Here is an 18,250-nt window from a genome sequence, read left to right on the forward strand (position 1 = left end):
ACAAAACAAAAAATGACAATAAGCCAAACAAAACATCAGATATAATCTTGCCTGTAAATCAAAAAATATTTTTATACTTTGTGCCTAAGATATCAACTTTTTTCTTCGCAAAAGTTTATCTTTATTGAGAACACACAATTCTGACATTAAAGTAGGTTACTTGACATTTTCATATGAAAGCATTTTACCGCAGTGACCACAGTTGTTTTCCACGAAAATGTGCAGAATTATGTTGATAACAGTGTTCAGGAAATTGCAAAAAAAAATATTTTGGTATTTACCAAGAAAACGGAAACTGATCTTAATCTGACAGATATCTAAAACTAAATCACACCTTTAAAAAAGGGCTTCAACACTTTAGCCTACCTTGAAAACACTGCATTACAGTTCATAATTTGTGTTTCAGTCTTGTGCAGCTGGAGGGAAACATCTGATGACGTGTATTTTCTGTCTTTTTTAACCTTTGTTTATTTACATTTTTTTTTTTTAATATCTGTGAGAGGGTTTCCAGTGTTGTTTATTTTCCTTTTTTTCTTTTTGTTTTGTCTCTCTGTATCTTTCTTTTGAGGTAAAATTTCACAGGCTCATTTTAAATTTAGTCTATATGAACATTGTGCAGGGGTTATAGAGAAACTTAAAATAGGCATTCATTTTGGCAGTGTTAAGCACGTTATTCAGTGGAAAACTAATACATTTATTGTACACTTCTTCTACACTTAAGCACAACTATGCTAACTTATACTACTTATAGTAATATATATTTTAAATAAAGTAATTATGAAATTCTAATTGTTCCGATATAATTTCGCAGCAACTGCATTCTATTATTTTGAAGAGATAAATCTGTTTCCGGCGTTGTCCTCTGGCGAGCTTTACGCAGCTGCCTCTGCAGTGCAACTTACCACCACCCACTCAAAACAGTGCGGAAATACCCAGATGACGCACTTGAAAGGAGCAGAAAAATAAGCTGTGAGTAGGAGAGGCAAAAACATAACTTCTGGCTTTAGTCATACCCTGGAAGAGAGTCTGAGACTGGATCCACCTCAGACCTCCGCTACAAGTTTATTCATCAGTAAACAGACTGCGTAGGGCAGAAGATCCAGCTGTGATACTGCTGTTAAGTATTTATGGATACCTTAAAACAGTCATTCACACACTGTGTGCTGGTGGCCTACGCAAAAATCAACCTTCCAGGTCTCAACATCGGCAAAGTAGGGACAGTGAACATCTACTAATTGTGCTGTACTTTGTTTGTTCAATTGAAGAAAGTTTTTTTAAATCACAAAATAATCATAATAAAGTTTCACCAAAAAAAAAAATCCTAAAATTGACATTGCCATGTTGTGGCCAGAAGAGGGCGCTGTAGGTGAATAAATCAGGATCAGCTCTCATTACCAACACTGCGCTTTTGTCCCCTGATAATACTCTGTGACTGGGCCTTAATTAGGTCTGTTTTTTTTTTTCTTCTTTTTTTCTTTTTTTAAATCTTTTCCACGCTTTTCTTCATTTCAAATTAACTTTTATGGCCGTAAAACTGCCTTATGAATACCAAAATTGTCGACACAAATTATAATATACCAAAAGTGTAGAGACATATTATATTAAAGCATTAGAGTAACCTGTTGCAAAGGCCCTCACTGTGATGATACCTTCAAGTGCTATCGGAAATCACACTCGCAACTTGAGAAAGCAACAACAAAATGCTGTTAAGAGGGTGGAAATTGAGTTGTTTCAAATTGTATTGAGTGTCAGTGCTGTCCTCCTGTTTGCATGTAGATCCTTTGAGTGCTCTTGTATCCTCCCACTGTCAAAAATAGGAGGTGTATTGAGTGCATGCTGGAGAAGGCCTCAGCTCTTGATGAACCGTGATCCATCCATGTGTTTTCTGTATCTACTGATGCTATTCATGATGGTGTGGTAACTATTTGCGTAGCATTTATTTATCATCTCAGATATTGCTGCCGTGTTTGTGTTATTGAGTTGCATCTTTGTTTTGTACAAATAAAAACACCCATACATAAATACATCACGCCTTGTATTTAAGTTACTCACATTGACATGGGGAATTATTTGATGTTGGTTAGATGAATCATAACCAAGACCACAGCTGTTATTTATTTTCCAAATAAATGATACTTAATGGCATTATGTGGTGCCATTACGTGGCACTGCAAAAGTCTGCTTTGACTTTGGAACTAAATGTGAATAATTCAACACCAGTTTGATTGATAATCCTTTGACTGCAACAACAACAACAACAACAACAACAACAACAACAATAATGACAAAGAGATATTTCATTTTCAAATAACCCAAAACCAGTTTATTCTCAGTAGTGGGGAAAAAAAAAAGATTTATGAAAATAAATGAAAATGGAGGTAACTGAACCCTTCAAAATATCACTTAAAAACCATTAAGTCCCAGTATGGCTAATTAAAAGCTCTCCACTTTCCCTTCTCTGTTAAGGAAGTTAGAGTGTCCGAGGAGTATTTTAAAGCAGCATTATAGACTTAAATGGGTGGCCCGTGAGTGGGAGGAGGTTGGCGGCGCGTTTCAGTGCAGTGAGGCGGTGCCTGCCCAGCTAGCTTCAGACTGCGGCGGGCAGACCTGTTCTCGTTACAGAAATGGCGGAGGGGGAGTTGGACGTTGACTCGCTGATTTCCAGGCTTCTAGAGGGTGAGTTTGGCAACTATACTACACTTATGTTATCCTGTTGTTTGCGGTGGTAGTAGTTGAAGGTTTTTAAGGTCTCGTTTTGACACGAGTTTACGAGAAAATGGCTCGCTTTAACGTTAACGTTACTTGCTAGCTTATCCCGGTGAAGGAGTGAACCGGACCAGTCCCGTCTGTCGGTAATGCGAAACACAGGCACACCAGTCAAGTTATCATGGATTTATGGCAAATTACGCTTCAGTCTTTTCATATTTGATTTTGAGTGTTAAAGTGTGCGTAAACGATAGAATGGTAACAAAGTTACAGTTGGACCGTTGGTTGTTCCCCGACATGACGAGTTCAGGGGAGACTGTCAGCCAAATCAAACTAACCTAACTATAGAAATGTAATGCTGCTGTGAATAATGTCGCAATACCTCTATTACATCAGTATTGGTGTAATCACCTTGGCATGTAGCATTCAAAACACTAGCAAAGAAGCTTTTACTTGAGGAAAAACCCTGTACCTTATATTTCCACAAGCTATTTACAACAATATCCACCATGGTGGGCGGTAGCTTTTGGTGCATATCAGTCCCATAAGTTGATCGTTTTCTTACAACAAAGTGCAGCTGGATGAATAAAGTATACCGAAAATCGCAGAATAGTTGTCTGGTCCCTGACGAGATCTAAAATGTTGGTTGTAGTATGTATGACTAGTTTGCTAACACTCCAAAGAAGAAAATGTCAAGTTTTCAAATGGGATTCGGTTTAGGGGGAAGGCGCGTCACAGGGTTATGGTGTTTATATGAACTATTGCTGAACGGTAATATTTACACAAGCCACAGGCCTCGATGATATTCCACTTCTAAACCTCCACAGTTTGTGCCCTGTAAGCATTTTAAAGTTAAGCAACTTTTGCCAGCCTTACCCCACATAAATTCCATGGCCAGTATTTTGGCACATTTATGGACCATACTCAGTCTTAAAGTTGCCATTATTTCTGTTAATCACGGCAGTGCATAGCCTGTTAGCCTGCAGGTATTTTAACATTAATGCAACTGTTGGGTTAAAAAACGAAGAAATGATCAAACTTTAAAAAGTCTTGTCATAATGCATCAGTGCTAAAATATGATCTTTCCCACTATAGCTGTCAATGACAGTGATTCAGAAATGTGCCTGCCATGTGTTTCTATCTACTCAGATAGCTGTTATGCATGTTTGGGTACAATTTGGGTCAGTTTTTTCTAATGCCATTAGATTTTAGTCTGTTAATACTGCACAAAAGTAACCCCGGTACTTTCGAAGAAAGTGTTGTTGTTGCTCCTACGCCATTGTTATGTGTTGGAAGCAGTGTATGCAGTGTTAAATAAGGGATCCTGGCATAGGTTAGCTGATCTGCCTGTCTTTCTCTTGCCTTTCATTCCCTTGAGAACAAGGAGACAGTGTTCCTCTGTGTCTTCAGTAAATATGTGGACAGTCAAGGCAGTGGTGAACAAACACTCAAGATCGATTGTCTGTCTCAAACACCGTTCGGTGTGCTGAAAATCACACACAGATGTACACAGTTTTGCAGCGTATGCTAATGAATGAGCACACTGTGGATCAACACGTCAGTGGAACCTAATCATCTGGATTGATTGGTGTGAGTTACATAATAGTGCTTGTTTGCTCTTTGTGTGCGTCAGCTGTACAGTAACAACACTGCGAGCCTGTATTGTGTGCAGGGCAAGGCTGTGCTGTAGCTAGTTAGCTGGCTACGTGCTTAGTGGAGGAAATTGGAGGGATCGAGCCTTAAAGGCTTCCAGATGTGAGCTGTGAATATATCCAACCATCCATCGTCTTTCAGCCACTTTCTCTTTCCATCTACAGCCAGTTTATATCCGGCTGGCTCATTTTTCGGTGTGAAAATACCAACTGAGAAGCAGGCTCAGCACTAGTGGTTTCTTCCGGATGGTGACACTTCTGGATCAAACCAGAGTTTGATGTAAATATTACGGCTTTTTAAGTTTCAAGTTTATCCACTAAAGAGTGCCAGTACAATGTCCAAGTTTTGGTGCAGTTACGAAAATGAGACCTTAGTTTGAGAAATGCAGAAACAGGCTTTTGTACAAAAAGTTCCCAAATGCAAAATGTTGTGTAAACACAAGCTGAGATAAAATGTTCTAAAACTGGCAAAAGCTGTTGACAAAAGCTACACTCAAGGTCCGCTCAATCATCTGATGTGGAGCTTTTGACTGTAAAAATATTTTCATCTTCATTAGCAGATGAAGTTTGCTCGGTTGATTTATTGGTTGTTCAGTTATCACCATTGCTGCTGGTTAATTCTGTCAGTTGCTTAATGGGCTAATGGTTCTGCTTGAGATCAATGAAGAAGAAATTAAAGATCTGACTAGACATTCAGTGCCAGCTTCCCGCACTTGGATATAAAAACTGATACTGGTCTCATACAAGGAGACGCATGTGAAATGTATAGAGGCAGAAATACAAATATGACACCCTCAAACTGTACCTTGTGTATCAGTTTGTCTTCATAGGAGCTGCGTCTTATTTTAAGACTTGACCTTTCAGCAGCACAAAGACCTCTCGCAGGCTTTTCCTTACTGATGAAACCTTGTTATCCCATATTACTTTACTCCACCAGATTACATCTACAGCCTGCTTTCATTTAGATGTTAACTAAATGCCTGTCAGTGGCTTTGGGCCTTTTCCTGAGGGTAGGATGGGGTTTCCTTAAACACTTCACAGGAGGCTGAGCTCTCACTTCTTCAATGATCTCTGGTGCCTGTCAGGAACCGACGTGCGTATGCACGACAGACGCACATATGGAGGGCGCTCTGATATCCTACTAAATGTCAACAGGCACAGCTGTCTCTGGTCGAAATGAACCTACCCTCCTGGTGACACACACACACACACACACCCACAGGAGGGAGTGTATAGAAGGGTAATACAGACTTTCAGCTCAGTTGTTTAATCTTGCAATCCAATAATGCCTTTTGTGTGTAAGGCAACATCGGGCTTGACTTTGGAAAACAAAATCTAATAAATAAACACATGATACTGAATGCATAGCTATAAATGTACTAAAGTGTTCTGTATTAAAATATCTGATCCCACATCGGTCCATTGTCACTGATACCCGATCCAGCTATTTGAGTCAGCACTGGACTGATATCCGATATCAGCATTGGTGCATCTCTAATGCCTTTTAGTATTGAACACTGATGATGTGAAGTGGCATTTTAACCTTAGTAAATCATTAACAATTACAAAACATCACATCCCTAAAATCCCGGCCAATATGTTCATGCAGCGCTGTAAGGAAAAATCAAATGTGTTGTGTTTTTGGGAAAGCAACTGAGTTTTTGGGAAATCCTGTCTTACCTTAACAAGACTAAGAATCTAAAGATATGCTGGCAGCTGGGGTTTGAGCTAAATGCTATCGTCTGCATGCTAACATGCTCATAGCAGCAATGCTAACTTGCATAGAGCTAGAACATAGAGCCAAGGCTGATGCAGGCATTGGCTATCATTTGATGAAGTTTTAGCAACCAAAGCCCGCTCAAACAGGATTGGCCAATACTACTCGGACTACAAACAGGAACCAGAACCTGTCCAATGCCAAAATCTTGACCCTTGCCTACTGATACTGCATTCATACACATATAAGTGTTTACAGAAGTTAAGGCTGATTTAGTATATCTTATCCAAAGACGCACACACAGCGCACATGTCCTTCAGCAGTTGTTTGGTGGAGGGATTGACAGGCGTTGTCTAGCCAACAGGCTAAACCTGATCGACTGACAACGTGGTTTACAGTCACTGAGGCCTCCTCGGTGTCCTCAGCGCGCAGCTTTCTGGCCTCTCTGGTTCCATTTGTCACTCTGAGCACAATTACTTGCCATTTGCATTCTTGTGAGTCAGAGTGAAAGAAAGGTGAGCAACACAAAGGTGTTTAGATTAACTGATTAAACCACCCAAGTGATTCGTCTGTGTAATTGAAGTGGCATTTCTATGTCTGTGTCTGCCTGTCTGGATGATGATGTCATGCAGTCAGTTTTCATGTTAAGTCTCCCACTTATGTCTCTTCTTTAATAACACTAACACAGTATAATTCAATAGCATAGATAAGCCAGTGCACATATGATGATAACCATCAATTTTCATACTACAGCATGCTGTGAAATCAGCATACTGCTGCAACAGTGTGACCAGTTCACGTCCCTGCCTCTGTCCCAGTGGACTGCAACATAGTTTTCCAAATTGGGCCCACTTATAGCTGGGACTGTTACAGCATTACTGTAATGCCACGGTAATATGACGCCCGTTCTGGCATTGAGCGTATTGTTGCGTTCATGGTACGTTGACTCAAAGGTATAGAAGGTCTCTTTTTAAAGTCCTGGTGTTCATGCCAAGGGAAAGGCATTCCTGACCATCTAATCTAGCGTGTGGAGTTGATTTGAAAAAACATACACTCCTTAATTGTGGTTAGGTGTGTAATCGCAGGGGTGTGACGTCCTGTTGCTGCGGCGAGAAACAAATCAATATCACAGCCATTACGCAGCATTGCATGACGCTGTGGGGGGATCAATCAGTCATCTGTTGCTTCACTTCAACTCTCAGTAGCGTGTTTCAGATCTCACAGAAGGGTCGCCAGAGCCGGTTATGGCACATTTGAGCCGATGTTGCATTTTTCACCGCGTTCATGGAAATGTCTCTGCACGGCGGACAGCAGCAGCATGCCTCAGCAAGAATGCACATCTCCTTCCCCGCATGTTTGTGTGCAGTTTACTGAACCAACCCTGTGTTTTTCTGTCAGTTGAGTTCATTCCAGGCCCCTCCTTGTCATTAGTTTTTACTATTGCTGCACTGTGTCTATGTGATCCAGCGAAGCAGCTATTACAGGCCCCAGCTCTCCTGACGTGCCCATGCTAAGCCCACACTGGCCCAGGCTTTAGCGACAACAGGCCCTCTGTCTGGCCTGCCAGCACAGGTGGCTCGTAGCTTTATGTGGCACAATCAACACCGCGGCGCCATACATGAGCCAGCAGCAGGGGGGAGGCAGGATGGAAAGTTGCATTTCGGAGCCATTTTGTCATTTTGCTTTATGGGTAAAGACACCAGCGAGTTGTTACCTTGTATGGGTACATAAAATCTCCCAAAGAGCGTTTGTCTGTGTAGAAGCTGTGCAGGTTGTATTTTATTTCCTGAAATGGAATCTTCACTGACTGTTGAATATCAGTTTTTGGACAGTCTGCATCCACTTTGAACACTGCAGCCCAATATTTTATTTAGCGTTGCGTAAGAAATCGGCTGGGTACCAAACTTTGTCACTGAAATGGCGTTGACTGAATTGCTTTAATACAAATTTCAACATCTAAGGAGGAAATCTCATCAGCGTCCGTCAGCCAATAAGCATGTTTGTAGGAAGATGCAATGATGAATGAATCAGCATTGGAAAAAAAACGATTTAGCAGTTCATAAGGCAGCGTTCAGGCCTTTTGTAGTGTTTGGTTGTTCTCTTTCAGAGCACATTACCCTGGTGTCGCCCTCCTTGTTTTCGTCGGACGTGGAGGACTGCTGCTGTGTTGCGTGGCGTTCAGGCTGCTTCCGTGGCACTCTGTTATGGAAACAACAATGGTGGAGCCTGTGCGGCGGGGAGCGGTCACCCCCTGGCACCAAACGTGGCACAGAGCTCACCCAGGCTTTTCAGCTGCCCGACTAGGCTTTCCAATAAACCCACCCTCCCCTCTCCTTCTATTCACTCCCTCGCCGTCTGTGTCTCCCTCGCTCGGGCTTTACTTTCTGCCTACGTTTCTCTCGTTCTCTCCCCTCTCCGTCGCTCCCGCTTTCCTCTACCCATGCCTCCTGTTTATTTCTCCTCCAGTCTCTCCTCTCAATTTCATCCTTTCTTTCGCCCCACAAAGACCGCCATTCAGCCATGGCACTTAGGGGCGAACAAAACGTCCTCTGAAAATGCAAAGCCCGCACAGAAATGCCATCGCAGTCGGGATTTCTGCCTTGAGAATCGCTCGCGCTCTCCTCGCCAGAGTTACTTTGTGTTTCTCGTTCACTGAGGGGTCACTGTTTTCCATCACCCCTGTGTGGGAGAGGGTTAGATGGAGGAGTGGAGGGGAGCTGCTGGCCCCGTGCCCAGTTGGAAAGAATAGAGAATGGAGGTGGAGTGCTAGAAAAGGTCTGACAGGGCATCTTTATTGGTGCTGCAGTGACTAAAACATGCACAGTCATACCTGCTTAAAATTCATGGCTCTGCTTGACCCATTAGACGATCTTTTGTATATCTTTACTCAGCTATTAGAGAAAATGTAAAATCATGTTACAAAAGGAGGGTAATGGTTCTCTGTGTGCGCTGGATGTGTAAATGGGTAACTGATTGCTAACGTTCACCGTTTACAGCTTGTTGTGCCGCCCCCAGGTGGCGAAAAAATCACCGAATTCAGGTTTAGCTACTTCAGGCGCTCACTTAAATATGTTTGTAGTGCAAAGTATTGAAAGCTTGCACTGAATGTCTGGTTTGGTATCCTGTAGACAGCTGCGTTTAAATGAAGAACTGCAAATGTGGTTCTCATTGTCGAGCTGTTTTGTCGCAACTAAATCAAAGAACAGCCTGAAAAGCGCGCTAACCGCTCAACAGTTGAATGCTTGACTTGCGGGGGTCAGCCCTGTTTTTAAGCTCGTGATATTGCGCTGACGTCGCCGCGTGTTTTCTTGTTGATGTGAACAGGCTTACGCAGCTCTTTGCCGGTGCAGCTGACAGCCATTACATTGTTGTGGACCTTGACTCGCTGACGGAGTCCCGGCCTGTGCCTGGCTGGTCTTGTTCTCTTTCTGCCTCATACAACAGAGCCTTCAAGCGGTCCCTCTTTGTCCTGACTGACAGGCTTACTTCCTCCTTCCTCCATACAGTAGCGTCCATATATGGCAATGCCTTCAAGAAGCAATCTGCCTTTATCTCTCTGTCTCTCTCTCTCTTTTTTCGGCTCTGTTTAACTGAACCCTGCTTCAATATGGAAGAAGTAGCTGACCCCCTTGGCCCTCAGCAAGTAGTTTGCGACTGGTGAAGCAGAAAAAAATGATTACTGAAAACCAGACTCCTTCTTTTAGATACAGGAACTACGCCTTTATGTCTTTATGTCTTTGCCATTTATGTGAAAAATCTCTACAATTCTTATTTTCCTTCTTGTTAAGAGGATAGAAAGCGAAGTTCTCTTCATTGGTGTAAGTGTAAGAAGCATCTTGAACCTCTGCGAATCTTCAGAAAGCTGCTGACAGGCGCGCTCCTGCTAAACACTGGTATTGTCCTCCAACTTACTTAATGCTCGTGAAGTCATTTGGAAGACTAGTCAGTTTAATTGTGTGCTCAGAGCGTGACGGGTTGTGTGCTGTAACAACTGTGGCGTGGTTCAACGAGCAGCACAATGGTGGGTTGGGCAGAACCCAAATGTTTAGCGAATTAACTTGCCAACTGTAGGCAGCTGGACTTTAATTCAGGGAACACTGGCTCATTTGTACCTAGAAAGATTAATCACTGTAACAAAGATTAGGGAGCAGTTTTGGGTGGCAGCGCAGTGAGACTGTAGAGGTGGTGAGAATATCTCAGCTCACATTTCACATTGGTGAGCAAAATTGCATCCAACAACTTTTTAAATTGGTGTTTAAAAATCGGTATTCATTGATCTGCTCGTTATTTTTCTCGATTAAGTGTTCGAAAATCGCAGGAAACAAATGAAACGCGCCAATTACTCTGCTGAGTTTTAATCAACTAACTGTCCAAAACCCAAAGATTCTTTGTTTACTGTCAAGTAAGAGTAAGAAAAGCAGGAAGTTGCTCACGGCCGAGGCTTGTGACCGAGAGAAGTTTTGAGATTTTGTGCGAGAAAAGTGATTTTGAATGCCGAAAATATGAAAACGGCTGTGTTACAGCTTCCAGCGGAGCATTAAATGACTTTCTCAGACAAGTAAATTTCCTTTTGAATGGAAACAATGAGTAATTTCTCAGAATATCTGCAGTTATGTTGATAATCGCTTAATTGTTTCATCGTTTAAAAAGAGAAAGTCAGTGTTGACAGTTTCTCCAGTGTGAGGATTAGCTGCTTTTCTCTGTTTTCACAAACTGAATATCTTCAACAAACAAACGTCTGAGGACATCGCCTCAGACGGTTTCACTATTTTTCTAAACCAAACTTAATAATCTGTAGATCAATCGAAATAGCAGCGTGTGTGTGCCTGAGAAAAAGTTTTAATTACATAAATTCAAGGTCTGAAACGTGAAATGAAACGCAGCCTTTGTGTTGGCTCGGCTTTTAGATCTGTTAAGATGTTCTTAACGTCCCTGTTCTTGCTTTCCTCATGAGGTTTCACGTTAGTCATCGTTCCGTCCAGAACCCTTTCATGAAACCTGGAACGTTCACGTCATTTTCAAAATAACAGTCTTCAAGTTTTGATGCGTCTTGCAGATGTGTGTATCCCAGGCTGCGCTCGAGCCCGGTACAGTCAGAGCTGTGGAGGTCTGAAGGGTCTGGGAGCTGTCTGGAATGCAAAAACCCCTCTGGGAGGGGGGTTACGAGGCAGAGCTGTCCTCTGACGTCAGGACAGCTCAGTGGCAAGGCGGAGGAAGGCGACAACCCGGGAGTTCAACCTCAGCCAAGAACGCAACTAACCGACAAAGAGGTGAGGGAGGAGGAAAAGGAGGCCCGTGAAAGAGAAGCAGAGATGGAGAGAACAGCTGATCCTCCCTTTGTATTGAGCTGGAGAAAAGACCCCACGTTCAGTCCGAAGAGGTCAGAGTGTGACCGAACATCTCAGTCAGACGTGACCAAATTAGGAGAGATGAATTGCAACAGAAATTTCCTCAAAGGGGAGATTTTCACCAATCCTCCCAGCTGGCAAAATCAAGCGGGCCCTGGGTTTCCTCCAGTCCAGATGAGGCTGTGGTGAGGTGGAGCTCGACAGCTGTTTCATTCTGCCCGCGCCCCCTGAGAAAGAAGTGAGGAAGTGTTGAAGACGGCATTGTTTGGACTGCCCGGTGTTGACATTGTGAGAGCTGGAGTACAGTACAGTGTGTTACACCTGTCAGCCAGCAAATGAGACATATTTCAAAGGATGATCGGGCTGTAAAGATTGTTCAGTTTGTTCAAATGTCAGAAAACAGGCTGCCCATCGCAACTTCCCAAAGTCCAAATGACATATTTAAACAGCTTGCAGTTCGGTTCAGCTCAGTTTCAGTAGACTCAGAAAATCAACAAATATAAAACTCAGACAAAGCTCCCTCTGAGTCAAACGAGCATTAATTAGCCAAGCAAACATTCAGCAGACAGAATCTGTAAACTACTCCACGCCAACAGTGTTACCAATGAAGCAGGAGTATCAGTGCCAGCCAAATCAAAGCTGACACTCCGCTTCACTTATGAGAGAGGAACAGAAAATTAACAGCAAGGAAGTTCACAGATGCACATTTTTGGACTAAGACCATTCAAAACAGAGTCTACAGCTTGGTTAAACCTCTTCCTTTCCTATTTTCCTCTTCATATTCTCCATGAATGTTGTCTCAAACACGTTGCATTGTACCGATGTACCATGGTTAGGGAGCTGTTGCAGTGAAGGAATTTCCTCTGAGGTGATATAGGATGGAGGTTTTTGTTTTGCTCCTGTGTGGCATTGTGACGCTGGGCAAATTCAGATCCCATTGTGTGAGTTGTGCTTGTGACTGTACTATGGATATTTGTGGTGTTTTGAGTAGCGGAGAGCGAATCCTCCTGCGTTTCAGACGGCTCCTGCTGTGACGAGTCTGTTCAGTCGAGCCGCTCTGGGACAAAGTTTTTTAGCATATCGCCTCCTCTCAAATTGGCTGGCTCTCCCTTTTCGTCTTGTTGAAAGCCAAAATGTTCCCAAACTGGCAAAGTTAGACTCGGTTTCGTGACCGGTGCAGCTGCCATTGTTTCTGTCTTTGAAAAACAAAGACTGAGTATGACGTGAGGTTGTGGCGGTAGCTTGCCATCCCCTGCAGTTGAGTAGTAGTTTTGGTGCCTGAACAACTTCGAGTGTTGATGCCTTCTGACAGGAAGGCTTTGCACGTTGCTCATGAGATGACGAAGAGTGCGGCAGAGCGCCGTCGGTTTTTGACCTGGGATGACAAGGCGTTGGTTAAACCTGGTGCTGGCAGATAAAGATTAGGCTACACTCAATGATATTGGAGGAAGGTTGGCGTTTTCAAGTGCCGTAGAACAAGATCAGGAACCGAGAGCGTTTCCTTCCAGGCTGGATTGCGCCGGTCGGACATGACAGATAGTGTCGATGCAGCACTACCTGCGCAGGCCTCCTGTAGGCTTTCCTCTGCTGCTGTCAGATGCACTGCGTGTTAGTATGCAGGGCGTGGGTTGGCGGAGATGCCACTTTATCTGCAAATCAGCCCCTCCCACAGCGGCCGCTCTGCTCACCAACACCTTGCAGCCTGGAAATTGGTCTTGCTGGGTTGCCATGGTAATCAGATGTGGGTACCACCTCTCTCTCTCTCTCTCTCTCTCTCTCTCTCTCTCTCTCTCTCTCTCTCTCTCTCTCTCACGCTTTCTCTTCAGTGGGGAAGCTGCAGTGCAGTGGTGACAGAGAGTAAAGGATGCTGGGATACCTCCCCGCAAACCCCTAGTGGTACGATCTGAAGTCAAGGTCACTGTGTGTGTGTGTGTGTGTGTGTGTGTGTCTGTGTGTCTGTGTGTACGTGCATGTGCGTGTAGACAGACAAACTGAAGTGTTTGTGTTCCCAGAGCTCTGCCTTAACTTAACCATACGATGAAAGGGGATCCTCCCAGGCCTGTGTGTGTGTGTGTGTGTGTGTGTGTGTGTGTGTGTGTGTGTGTGTGTGTGTGTGTGTGTGTGTGTGTGTGTGTGTTTCCTCCCTGTCAGCTGAGCCAGCACAGACCTGCAAACGCGTCATCACAGAGCTGAAAGGGAGGGGTGTGAAATCGTTCTCTTGACAGTGGACACACACGTTTCAGTACACACGCACACACACACACACACACTTCTTGCTTGTGCATATGCTTTAGTGAGCACAAAAGACCAAGGTGTTCACATTTCTGAACCACAGGGGGATTTTCGTTTGGCAGCATTAAAACCTCACACGCACGATTTTTGGCCTGCGACGTGTTTTCTGTTCATCCCTCCTCTGCACCGTCTAAATATAGCCTCGATTTGACCCTTCAGGTGGGCCGTGTGCGATCGCAGGTTGTGTTTGGCTGTGGCGGCGGAGGAGACAGACAGAGCGAGTGTTTATCTCCAGGCAGAAATAGCAGGGTCATGTTGCACATGTACACACACTCTGCTGCACACGCTGTTGTCCTTTAAAACTAGATGTACAATGCCTTCAGAGCGGCGGGGCGCGGACAGGAGTCACCTGCAGGAGTCTGACACACACACACACACACGCACACTCCTTTACACACTTCACTTCTCCTCCTGTGAAAAAAACGATTCCTGTGGCTGTGGAGCTGCAGGATTCCTCTGACCCCCGTCTGGTTGATTCACCTCTTCAGTGGCGTTTGACGCCTGGCAGCATTTCCACCGTGTTGCTGCGGTGTCATCTGACAGCAGCGGTCTTAGTCAGCTCTGGCCCACTTCTGTGGTTTACCAAGCAGGAGGAAAAGAGAAGGCATTTCATCTAAGCACACAGGGAATATATAGGGCAGTGGCAGAACGTGGAAACACTGCAGGGAAAGTTAAAACCTCGTATCGCAAAGGCAGCTGTGTGAGGTTCTGCTGGTCAGTGCTGGTCTGCGTGTGTCCGCTTTAAAAGATGCCCAACAGGAGCTTCTGTGTGAGCTCCTTTATTGCCTGATTGTCGTCCATGTTTTTGTAAAAAGTGTGTCACGTGTGTCATGTGACCCTTTGGGCTCTGGAGTTTCCCATCGCTGATCTGTAGATGTGTTTTGGGGGCGAGAAACAATTTGTGAAGCTGCTGACTTTATTATCTTTAATAGATTTTTACATGGGCCTGGGTCTGTGTCATGTGATCGCAGTGACCCCCCACCCCCCACCCCCCTTTTCCTCTCCATTACGCAACAGGAAGCGCCTCCAAAAACACTCCCAACAACATCAACAATGCCACACACGGGCTATTTCCATCCCGTGTGTTGACCGAGCGCGGCCTGCCATATTTAGCTCGAAGTTCATTTGAAGAACTCGCCCTGTGGGAGACGTACGTGCACTCTGACTGGGACAGCTTATGCCCGACAGATAGCCGTGTTAACCGTGCTCAAACACACACTCGCACGCAGTTATTCTTTAACCTCTCCCATCACTTCTCTCCCCTTCACCAGTGCGAGGATGTCGTCCAGGCAAGATTGTCCAGATGACGGAGGCTGAGGTGCGAGGCCTCTGCATCAAGTCGCGGGAGATCTTCCTCAGTCAGCCCATCCTTCTGGAGCTGGAGGCTCCGCTCAAAATCTGTGGTCAGTAACTCTAAAATGTCTTCATTATCCCCCCTGCCGCTCCTTCCTCCACCCATCACTGCCTCCTCTCCATCCCCAGGCGATATTCACGGACAGTACACAGACCTGCTGAGGCTCTTCGAGTACGGCGGCTTCCCCCCAGAGGCCAACTACCTGTTCCTGGGCGACTACGTGGACAGAGGGAAGCAGTCTCTGGAGACCATCTGCCTGCTGCTGGCCTACAAGATCAAATACCCCGAAAACTTCTTCCTGCTCAGGGGCAACCATGAGTGTGCCTCCATCAACCGCATCTACGGCTTCTACGACGAGTGTGAGTGCCCGGCTCGAGGCGGACCGCGCGCGCCTAATCCCGCCCGCTCGACGCCTCGCTCATGCAAACATTTCCTCACACGGTTCTCCGCCGCGAGGCCTCCTGACTCTCTGCCTCGTTGACTTTGCAGGTAAACGCAGATTCAACATCAAGCTGTGGAAGACGTTCACCGACTGCTTCAACTGCCTGCCCATTGCTGCCATAGTGGACGAGAAGATCTTCTGCTGTCACGGAGGTACCGTCCTCACTCTGGGAGATTTGTCATTTGCATAATTTCTGGGTTCGAAGTTTGCGTCCACCACGCTTTGCTCTTCACTAATCTGATGCCAAGTAAATGGGTCAAAGCCAGTTTAAAGCTTTGCTGATATGGGTTAATACCTGCACAGGCCCGGAGGGAGATTTGGGAAGAGATTTACAAACTGATGGCTTTGTGTCGTCCACAGGTCTCTCTCCAGACCTGCAGTCTATGGAGCAGATCAGACGCATCATGAGACCCACAGATGTGCCTGACACAGGTGGGTCAGCATGCACACGCACACACACGCCGACTTTTACAGTAATACTGTATTTGTACACTGTAGTATTGTCGCTCACAGAGAGAGTCTGAGTACTTCTTCCTCCTCTGGTTTGACTACAATAGAGACATTCTCTTTGTTACATTTGGCTGCTTCTTCTTCTTCTTTGGCTTCAAAACGATGGCATGAAAACATGTCTGACATGCTGCTCTGAGCTGAGAACTCCACTTATGCTTTGATTGACGAGCAGCGAATACGAAAGGCGCTCAATTTTGATTTGAGTGCAAGAGTCGAAGCAAACCCGGGCCCGTGTTTATGGGGCTTCTCAGAGCAGGAAATCGGCCAAAACTGGCCAAAAACTCTCAGTGACGCAAGTTGGGTTCTACTTTTAGCCCGAGGAGTAAAAGCATTTAATCAAATCTGAACTTAGGAAGTGACTCCAACATGTGCTGATGCGTAGGATGGCCAGGAGACGGTGTTTAGGCAGAGACATTCTGTGGGAGGACACATGTTTATTTATCCGTTAAAGGATGTACGAGAGTTAATTCAATCAAATCGTTACAAACAGCCTCACTAACACTCATAATGTTGTGAAATAACTTCGTATTCCTTTGTGTAAGAAACGTGGAGTTGTTTGAGTGAAGAAGTGGAAGTGAGAGTCTTTGCCCCCTCTTCTTCAAACCCGGTTGCTCTTGTCCTTATAAGGCAGCCAGTGTTCAGACCCTGGCAGCCGCCGTCTCTCAGATCCTCTTATGGTCTCTCAGGGTGTCTGGAGGTGAAGAATGTGTGTGTATATACATAAGGCGGCCGGAGCGTTTTAATATCCGACGCACCATAAATGTGACGTGAAGGCTGGATTCGCAGCAGGGGAGACGTCTTCTCACGCTGTGACACATTTGACCCTCCAGGCCTCCTGTGTGACCTGCTGTGGTCGGATCCAGACAAGGATGTCCAGGGCTGGGGCGAGAACGACCGCGGCGTCTCTTTCACCTTTGGCGCCGATGTGGTCAGCAAGTTCCTCAACCGCCACGACCTGGACCTCATCTGCAGAGCCCACCAGGTACAACACACACACACACACACACACACACATCCTCAACAGCTTCCCAAACAGTGACAGGAAATGGAACGATTGATCAGGCATCACTGCTTAGAGATATGGACGATGGCGTCTGTTTAAAAGCGGTGCATCGCTGTCTAACATTCCTGTGTGTCTGGCGCCCCCAGGTGGTAGAAGATGGTTATGAGTTCTTTGCAAAGCGGCAGCTGGTGACTCTGTTCTCAGCTCCCAACTACTGCGGAGAGTTCGACAATGCCGGCGGCATGATGAGCGTGGATGAAACCCTGATGTGCTCCTTCCAGGTATGAGATTTCCTCAAGGTACGGACGCAGTTTTGTTAAAGTAGTCACGCGCTCACAGTCTGTCCCGCGTGTGCGTTCCCAGATCCTGAAGCCATCTGAGAAGAAAGCCAAGTACCAGTACGGAGGGATGAACTCGGGTCGGCCCGTCACTCCTCCCCGCACAGCCCAACCTCCAAAGAAACGATGAAGAAGGACGGAGGGAGGGAGAGACGCAGAGAGCGAGAGGGAGAGACGATGGTCTCCGGTCGGCTTTTCACTACAGAAAATAAGCAAAAGCAACACTTGGCAGAGGAGAAAACAGACAAACACAACTATTTTAAGAGACACACCCAAACCTGTCTTTCACTTTGAATTCTTTTTTTTTTTTCTTATCTCCCTCTGAACTGCTGTCACACGCTCTTCTTCTTCCTCTGTGCTTCTTTTTCTCTGCATCCGTGTAACATTTTTAAAAACAAGTGTTAAGAGAAAACAAAGGTGTCATTCTGTAGCATATCGGAGTGTTTATTATTATTTTTTGTCTCTTTGTCCTTTGCCTTTTATTTTCTTGACAACAGAATGACAACTAGTTTAGTTTACCACACCTCCCTACTCCACCCGCCTGTACGGGCACAACAGGTATTAATGACGACTGCTGGGTTTTCAATAAATAATACAGGAAATCAATCGGTCGAGGTGCTCTGTGTGCTTCTTATGAAATGTGACAGAGGGATCCTCATACTGTATAAACCTGGCTTTGACTCATCCAGGCTTGCATGTCACACCGCTGCGATGATCCAGCTAACTTTGTTCAAACATGTTTAAGCTTGGATTAAGAGATTTGGAGTGCCTTTTAAAGAATGACTCAAGTAAAATGAATTGATTTATTGACGCTTATGCAACCAAGTTTGCTTGAAATTACAATGAACACATTTTCTGGACCCATTAGGTAATTTCTTTTGCTCCTAA

The 18,250-nt window shown here is 45.0% G+C and overlaps 1 protein-coding gene across 1 annotated transcript; it reads left to right on the top strand.

The window, feature by feature from the left end:
• Positions 1–2,553: 2,553 nt before the first annotated feature.
• On the top strand, positions 2,554–17,968 carry LOC143316745 (serine/threonine-protein phosphatase PP1-beta catalytic subunit). Its single transcript, XM_076724371.1, has 8 exons — positions 2,554–2,676; positions 14,987–15,118; positions 15,198–15,428; positions 15,559–15,663; positions 15,872–15,943; positions 16,852–17,003; positions 17,171–17,305; positions 17,388–17,968. Exons 1-8 carry the CDS (start codon positions 2,625–2,627, stop codon positions 17,490–17,492), a joined length of 984 nt encoding a protein of 327 aa, XP_076580486.1. The 5' UTR covers positions 2,554–2,624; the 3' UTR covers positions 17,493–17,968.
• The last annotated feature ends 282 nt before the right edge of the window (positions 17,969–18,250 follow it).

Source organism: Chaetodon auriga, chromosome 24 (assembly GCF_051107435.1).
Source record: "Chaetodon auriga isolate fChaAug3 chromosome 24, fChaAug3.hap1, whole genome shotgun sequence".
NCBI lineage: Eukaryota > Metazoa > Chordata > Actinopteri > Chaetodontiformes > Chaetodontidae > Chaetodon > Chaetodon auriga.

Coding starts and splice junctions, on each gene's coding strand:
- LOC143316745 (XM_076724371.1), top strand. CDS start 2,625: ATGGCGGAGGGGGAGTTGGACGTTGACTCGCTGATTTCCAGGCTTCTA. Junction 2,677..14,986: donor GATTTCCAGGCTTCTAGAGG/GTGAGTTTGGCA, acceptor CCCCTTCACCAG/TGCGAGGATGTCGTCCAGGC. Junction 15,944..16,851: donor CACAGATGTGCCTGACACAG/GTGGGTCAGCAT, acceptor TTGACCCTCCAG/GCCTCCTGTGTGACCTGCTG.